The 8,468-nt window shown below is 26.7% G+C and overlaps 1 protein-coding gene across 2 annotated transcripts in view; it reads right to left on the bottom strand.

The window, feature by feature from the left end:
• Window positions 1–8,267, bottom strand: part of LOC107456176 (nephrin) — a 168,010-nt gene extending 159,743 nt beyond the window's left edge. The window contains exon 1 of one of the 2 annotated variants that reach the window (XM_016073961.3): window positions 7,811–8,267. In XM_016073961.3, coding sequence (XP_015929447.2) covers window positions 7,811–7,880 — 70 coding nt within the window. In that variant the 5' untranslated portion in view covers window positions 7,881–8,267. The remainder of the gene's footprint in view (window positions 1–7,810) is intronic. The other variant, XM_071182967.1, reaches the window with a different exon arrangement.
• Between the last annotated feature and the right edge of the window lie 201 nt (window positions 8,268–8,468).

The raw sequence follows: 8,468 nt of genomic DNA, 5'->3' as shown, positions 1-8,468 counted from the left end.
TATATATATATAAGCTTTATAAAATGTATGAAATAGAAAATTGTTCAATAATTGTCCTCAATAGAGTGTACCTGTTCAAAACTCCATAAGCATGAAAATGTGTTTTTCAAATGAACATCATGGTTTAAACTTCATTTGATATTTATAATTAGTTTAAGGTTGGTCATGAACCAGGGTTTGAATCTTAGTTGGGTGTCTCACATCATTTTTTCAACGCTTATAAGCAGAGAAATTTAAAGCAAATATCGCATTTTATTGTTTAAAATATTTTTTGCTCCATTTACTTAAAAATCCTAAAAAGTCATTAAACATCATTAAAAAGTCTTTTATTAAAATTTTTGCAGAGTTATGCAGCAAGTATGCTAGAAGCTTTCAGTTATTTAAGAAAATACTGCATTTGTAGGTCTTAAAGGAAAGAAAATTTACAAAGAAAAACAACAGCAATATTCAGAATTATAACACATTTTTACATAATATTTTTTGTTAAAATCAAAGCTGCATTTTATACTGTTAATAACAGCAAAGCTTTTTTTTAAATTTGATTCCGCAACTAATCATTCTGTGATTTATCTAAGTTTGCTTAGTGACAAATCTTTTTAAAAACTTATTCTTTATTACCTTTTTTTAAGCTATACGACGTAAGTTCTCATGTGAGTTTAAAATGCAAAATTTCTACTCTTATTTATTTAGTAAGTCATATTGCAAACTGAAAAAATTAAAAGTAAAGAATAATACAAATCCAAACCTAGAAAGATTCTCAAAAAATGTCTTCAAAGAAGAAGCAACAAAAAATTTAATACATTCTTAGATTTGAGATATATGTTGCTTATAATTCAGATTATTTCCTTATATATCTTCGATCATTTCATTCGTTGGCACATCAAAAAATTTATTTTATCCCAGATGAAATAAATTTTGGAATAAAATCATTTTCGGTTTCATAAAGAAGTTTTTTTCAATACCTTGAAGAATGGAATTTACATCCATAACATAAATCTAGCAATCACCAGAAGCATTTTATTTCATAGAGATAAAAATATTTTTTGTGATACTACAGATAAATATGATATGGAAGAACACTTAATTTGAAAATGTGTATACATCATTAAAATGATGATGGATGTTTTGTTCGCTATGTATTTTTGAAAAATACCAAAAATTAACTCAGGACAAATTTGCAATTCTTAAGATATTATATTATAACTTTTATTATTTTATTGGAAAAGTTCATTGAAATTATCTTTAGTCATTGAAGCAATTAAAACCATTTCCAAGAATATTTCTCAAGACAAAGATAAGGCATGTTTGATAAATATCTGAAATATTCTAAAAAAATCGATGATGCATTTTTGAACTACAACCGTAGCTTTGCAGTAGAATTAGAAACGCTTAGCAATATTAGCTAAAAATAACCATGTTATGATTTTTTAATCAGACAAAACACAGAGAGGATTTTGAATTTTAAGATAAAATACCCACATAGGACGTACGTAGAGTTTTTAAGTTCATTACTCTTAACAAATGCATATAATATAAGCTATTATATTTTATTACTAAAATAAAATCATATTACATATGTTTTATGCAACTTTAAGAATAATTAATTCTTTTATACCATTAGATATTAGTCAATATAGAGTAAAAATATTCAATCGACTATAAATTGATATCTTTCACAGATTTTGAATTTCATATTCCTGATAAAAGCACATAATATATAAATCAAATAAATTAAATAGTTAATAGTTAATACTATGCTACAATTAAATATAAGCTCTTCAGGTTTAATCATAGTTAATATGTGCTTTCAAAGACATTTCTACGTTTACTTCAGCTAATTTCTTTTTTTCATTTAGAATGGAAAGTACCATGTAAAATAACAATATATTTTGCAATCGCACATCAAAAAAAAAATTATCTTTCGTAGAACAGGGCGTAGAGTTTTAATACACAGATGGCAAAATTTGCAATAGTCAACAATGAGAGCATGGTGTCATGTACTCAATATGGTATTCAAATAGAGGAAATGCTCTAAGTAAAGTGTCTTATGAACAAAAACAGGAGAAACACATGAAACTTAGCTCTTGTGAAACCTGTTTTATAGTCATACATAAGAAGAAGATTACTAAATTTATCCTATATTTTGCGGGTGACAAAGTTCATCGAAATAGTAAAATAAATTTTGATGCATGCATGGTATTTAATGCGTTTATGAATTTTAATTTTTAGAGATTTATGTATTGGCGCATTTTCATGAATATTAGTGCACATAAAATCTTAACTAGTTAGAACAATATTTCAAATGTATCAAAAGTATTTAATTTCATTTTTTCATGAATCCATTCCAGAAATATGTAGAAATATTTTTTATACTATTTAAAGTAATTTCTTTTGTGATAATTACAGTAGTATGGAGCTATATTTTAAATTCAGAAATAGTTGGTATTTTCATCTGATTCAGAGTAGCTATACAATGCACATTAAATTCAAAATAAAAATATTAGATTTGCAGCAACAACTATGCAAAGCATCCACATAAAATTTAATAACTGTTTATTAGGTTCGGTTTCTAATAAACCAAATAAACTTTAGAAAGCGTTTAAAAATAACATCCTGAATAATTTTGCTTGGAAAAACTTTTTCTTTCCTTGATTTGGACCAATAAGTACTTCATTATGGTTTAGATAGTCTCTTTCGATAAAACCACACTGGGACATAAATTTCTTTCTCCCCGGGGAGTAACTTTTATTAGTTTTGCAGGAGATAGTGGGAAGTAAATACCTTTGTAACCTCTTTAATGGTAAAAAGAAAATTTCGATTTTAGCAAACATCTTACGTAACTGAGAAAATACTTTTGTTAAGTCACGATCGATGAAATTGACTGCAAAAAGCTCTTTGTGTTTGAGTTAAAAAATAGAAAAGAAGCTTAAAAGGTGGCTTATATTTATGTAATAGTTAATTTAAAAAGCTTTAAGGAATTTGGAAGCATATTTTTCTGTTTCTTTTTTTAGGACATTAAACTGGTTTACTTTATTTAATTACTCTGATGTTGGTTGTTTTTTTTTAACTTTGTCAAAAATAAAGATGTTTGGAGTGCGCAAGAAAACGGATCACCCTGAATAACTTTTGATCTAATGATCGGATCTTCACGTTCTAGGACCAAATGTAAATGTTTTGTTAGGATGATCTCAAGAGTATATAGAACAGACGATTTTTTCAGTTACGGAAACAGTTACGAAAACGTACTTTTTCTAAATAAATATGATGGCCTTTCCTACGATGGATTCAGATTTCTGACTCCCAAAACATAGGGGGGAGTCGCAATCTGGGAAATACGGTCCCCATACTTTGGCCCCCTTAAAGTTAATTTTACTCTTTGCGTATTTCGATATATCTAAAAAGTCGTTAACTTGAAATTTAATTTTGCAGAAACTATTCGATCAAATTTCGTATTTCACCGTGCAAAATTTCCGCCTTTTTAATTCGGTAGAAAATTGTGTGGAATATAATTTAAAATTGTTTCGATTATTATTAAGTAAATTAATGCAAAACAATAGATACTAACTAAATGTTTTTTTTGGCATGAAATTATCTTTGGATGAACGAATTTCATAAAACTGGGTAAAAAATTTTCCATTTGTCGAAAAAGTTCTCGAGTAATGGCGAAACACACAAAAAAATCAACATTAAAGGGACCACACTCTGAAGACCATATTTACCAGACTGGGATTCCTTCCCGGTTCCTTTTAAATTTAAAAATTTGAATCCGTCAAAAGACGGTGGTCTCCTTCAGAAAAAAGTATGTGTTTGTGTGCGATTTCGCAATTTGGAATATCGTCTGCACTAATTAATTAGCATATTTGAAGTCACCCTTTCGAATCATTAAGAATGTGTTTTAGATCATGACGATCTGATCATTAGATCGAAAGTTATTTAAAATGGTCAGTGTTTGTTTTCCTTTCATGCGCATTGTACATATTATAAAAACTAAAGGAAATAGAAAATATATTTTAAAAAACTGTCATTATTAGTCAGGAAACTAAAAATATTAATAACATCTTATTTCAAGATTGCTTTGTAAACTAAGTAGAGCCCATTTGTATTGAATAAAAATAAAATATTCTTTAAGGTGATTTACTTTAAGAATAGAAAGATTGTTAATTTTCCCTCTCGTTAGAAATAACCCTATTTAAATAAGAAAAAGGAACAAGAAGGAATTAAAAAAAATAATACACTATCATTATCAGTTAGAATAATAAAAACATTAATACTAATGAATAGTAATTTCTGTGCTGTCAATTTTTTGGTTTAAGTAGAAAACCAGAAAATTATGATGTATAATAANATATATTACCGTTTCGCCCGGTCCTCAATCTCTTCAGCAACACAATTGTTTTTAGTTATATCTTACTTTGTCATTGTCATTAACGGTCAGAAAAATAGAAATATCAAGAAAAGCTAAAATTTAAAATAAAAAAAATCCTTCTTAAAAAAATATCTTTGAAACCAGTACCAGATACTTCTGCTCATTGTTTCAAAAAGGTATCAGGTGGTGGAATTTAAACAAGTGTTTAATTTGTTCCGTCTTGTTCAATTGTTTAATTCACCGGTCGATTTCCAGTTTGAGTGTTTAGAAGATTATAGCTATGTAAGTTTGAAAACGTGGTAGAGAAAAGTGAGTCAGGTTAAACCACAACAACTTATTTGCTTTTATAAATAATTATATGTATACTTTTCATTACATTTGTTTATGTCAATTTATTAAATTTAAATAAACTTATGTCTAATGAGGTGTCCCAAATCCAACTTTTTATAATTATTAATTATTAAAAAATTAATATACAATAAATTGGCATAAAATAATATACAATAAATCACATATATTTTTAAATTTATAAAAAGCAAAATTATCATACATACGTTTAATTGCATAATTTAATAACCCTCGTATTGGGCTAAAACTGACGAGGACCATTGGTAGTATTCATTTAAATGAGGTTAACATTACATTGTGTCCGATGGTAACTTAACCAATCACCGGGCGAATATTTCTTTATATTTTTCGGAGGAAAAAAAAACATAAAAGGCTTTTGTAGTGTTTTTTTCATATATTTTAATTCTACAACCTTAAGAATTAATTAACAAATATTTAAATTCTCTGTATTTTTATTTAAAATATTAAAAAAAAATTTGTTTAAGTTAGTTACTTCGACAAAAACATCGTAGTCTCCAAATCGGACAATGACGTTTTTTCCGTACAAGAACAGACAGATAAAACCAGCATTGTATCTTATAGTAACAATTAAAATTGTATTATATTTCAATAATTGAAATCGCATAAAAATTAAAAAATATCTAAATCACTTATCAAAAATTTTATTACTTTTGTTACTACTGTAATTTTCTTTAAAAATATCTTAGTTTTTCTGAAACTACACACTTGTTGTTTCTAATGTCACTTGCCAGATACCAGCAAGCCCTCTTGGTAGAACCGAGCAAATTTAAGGCTGATACTGCTTAAATGTAAGCAATTTTATTTAACTTTTACGAAATGATTAAACGCTTATCGGGTTTAGTACCATATATAAACAATTTTATAGTATGTGGACTAATATTAGTGGATGATTTAACTCGAAAATATATATTTTAGTTAGACACAAAAATAATAATTTTTCTACCCGTATTTATCACAGAATTAGCAACCGATAAACACGAAGAAATATATATGTACATAAAATGAATTACCTTTTTTTTTTTTCATTTGTTTACCAAATACTTTCCAAATAAGCCTGTATAATGTTCAATTTAAACTATATACTATGCTTTTCTGATATTAAGGTTATACTGCTGTGCTGTACCTGGAAGATATTAGGCAATGCAAAATTATATTTCTAGAAGTGTGCCTTCAAAAATAACTATAAAATTATTACAACAGCTTACGTTAGGTATATCTTTTTTAAATTTAATTTATTAAATTTTAACAAAATTAAATTTATTAAACAAATAGACATTAATTTATTTTCAATATTTTACATATTTTAAACTAACTTTTTAAGCGGCCAATAAGATGTATTGTGAAAAGTGTAACTCTTTGCGTAGAAAAAAAATTTTTTTAGACGTATCTATCTTGGAAAAGAAGACACGACAACTCCTTTATTTTAGCTTACAAATGCGATAGATTTTTAATCAGTGACAAAGGTATCACATTTTTGACAGAATTTATAAATACATTAACAAACCAGTAAAAAATTTAGCACTAAATTCCCTGAAAAATAGTTTTCAACATTTAGTTAAGTAGGTATTAAAAATTATATCCTAAACAGAGTCAATATATATGAGTCATTGCACCATACTGTTAAATGTGGTGATAAATCAGGAAAAAAATCATGAGTTAGTGTTTTAATTTTCAAGAAAAGGTCAATTCTTTTCTTATACTTATAGACATAAATTGCATCGTTTCAATACTTTATTGTTGAGTTCAATATGCGTACTATTGATTTACATGATGTGCATAAAAAATATAACTACATAAAAATGACATTTTGAAAGTTTTACTGTGTATTTACCTTTTAAAGTCTAAAAATGGAAAGTATTCAGTTTGCTTTAAACAGTATGTGCGATATCTCAACTTGCTAAATATAAAGTTATAATAAAACATTACTCTTAACAAGTGTCTCGTGCAGAGGTTCCAAAATCGTGTTCCATAGAACTCTGAGGTTCCGTGAAAAGGTAACAAGGGTTCCGAGATTTAGGTCTTTTTATTAACAGTTATGATTTTTAAAACCTGTAATTAAATTTATGTCTGTTTAATAACCCATTATTTAAATATTTGTGTTATTTTTATGAAATTATTTAAGTAAAATGCTTATGATGAAAGAGAACAAAATTAAAGAAGTTGTAAATATAACGAAGAAATAATAAAAAAGACACAATTACAAAAAATTTTATTAGTATTTGGCATAGACCAAATTTTTAAAAAAAGGAAGAAAGCGAATTAAACAAAGAATAAATACGCCTCTCTAATAATGATTTTCAACACTTAATATGGTCCTTCGTCGTCTTTATTTTAATGTAAACCATGTTTTAGCTAATGTATATTCAGTTTATTCATAAACTAAAATTAAATAAGAAGTTTTTGCATCGCTTCAGACCTGTAAATAATATTGATAAAAGGATAAGATAAAAAAATTCCTCTTTTAGTCATTCTTTAATTATTTCAAAAATATTTAATTAAATTTCAATCATTAAATATTTTTATTAATAAATGAATTTTTTAAGTCTCGGGGTTCCACCAGAAGATGATTAATGATTCCACATCCGAAAGAAATCGGGAATCTTCATTATAGCGTAATTGATTCCATAAAATACATTATGTCTGCAAATTTAGGGTTCTATATGATAAAATAATGTTATCAGTTATAAAATTATACTCTAGTTTCCATCATAGGAAGATTGAATAGAAAACAATTTCAGTAATATTGTTTAAATGTCATTAATTTGTGATAAAACCTTTTGATTTTCAAACATATTTTAACATTTTTTCGGTTCTTTTAGAAAACACACACGGAAAACGTTTCTGTTAATTTTTTTATAGAGATATTAAAAAAAAATTTATATATGAAAATTGTACGAAAACTATTAAATAAAAATTATTTTAAACATAATAATTTTTTTTCTCCATGTCTACTTTTTTTATGGTAATCGAATAATATTATATCGTACAATTTTGTGCGTAAAAAGTAACTTTTTCGAATAACAAAACCGTGTATTAAAATGTGTAATAAAAAATCTATTAAAATATAAAACAGACCTGTCACTGATGCTGATGATTTTACCATTCCGTAGGCCAACAATACTAAAATCTTCAAAATGCACCTCATCAGTGTCGATGTTTTTATTTTTAATCACAGTTTCATGAAAATAATTGATTTATCTATTCTTTTCATTATTCAAATGTTTCTCTGTCCTTGATTTTATCGCAATTTAAAATAAATATTTTGAACATATCGGATAATAAACATCAAAATTAAAAACGAAACGTTTGAGTTTTTTTGTTTATTTTCTTTTTGTATTAATGCATTGGAATCTTTCCTTTACGAAACAAAATAAAAATACCAAGAATCATAGTAGCACTTAGTTTTCTCACAGAGCTACTTTATTTTATTTCATTTTCATCGTCAGCGCATAATAAAGCGATAGTTCTACGGATCCTTTTGAAAACGGTACCGCTTAAGATTTGCTCTGTGGTCCATTTTCTGAGATCTGCTAGTTGTCGTAGGGTTACCCGCAATAAAAGGATGTGGTCGCCAAATAATCGCCAACTTGCAAGGTTATTGATGCTTCTTCCAAATGAAGCGCATGGATTTTGGCGGCAGCTTAACGGTTATTGAAAACGTCGATTTCTATTTGATTTGCATAGGAAATGTGACTTACTTGTCTTCTAAGATACTTGAGTTAATGTGATTTCC

The sequence above is a fragment of the Parasteatoda tepidariorum genome, chromosome 1 (assembly GCF_043381705.1).
Source record: "Parasteatoda tepidariorum isolate YZ-2023 chromosome 1, CAS_Ptep_4.0, whole genome shotgun sequence".
NCBI classification, from domain to species: Eukaryota; Metazoa; Arthropoda; class Arachnida; order Araneae; family Theridiidae; genus Parasteatoda; species Parasteatoda tepidariorum.
This window is presented reverse-complemented; position numbering and strand designations above follow the sequence as displayed.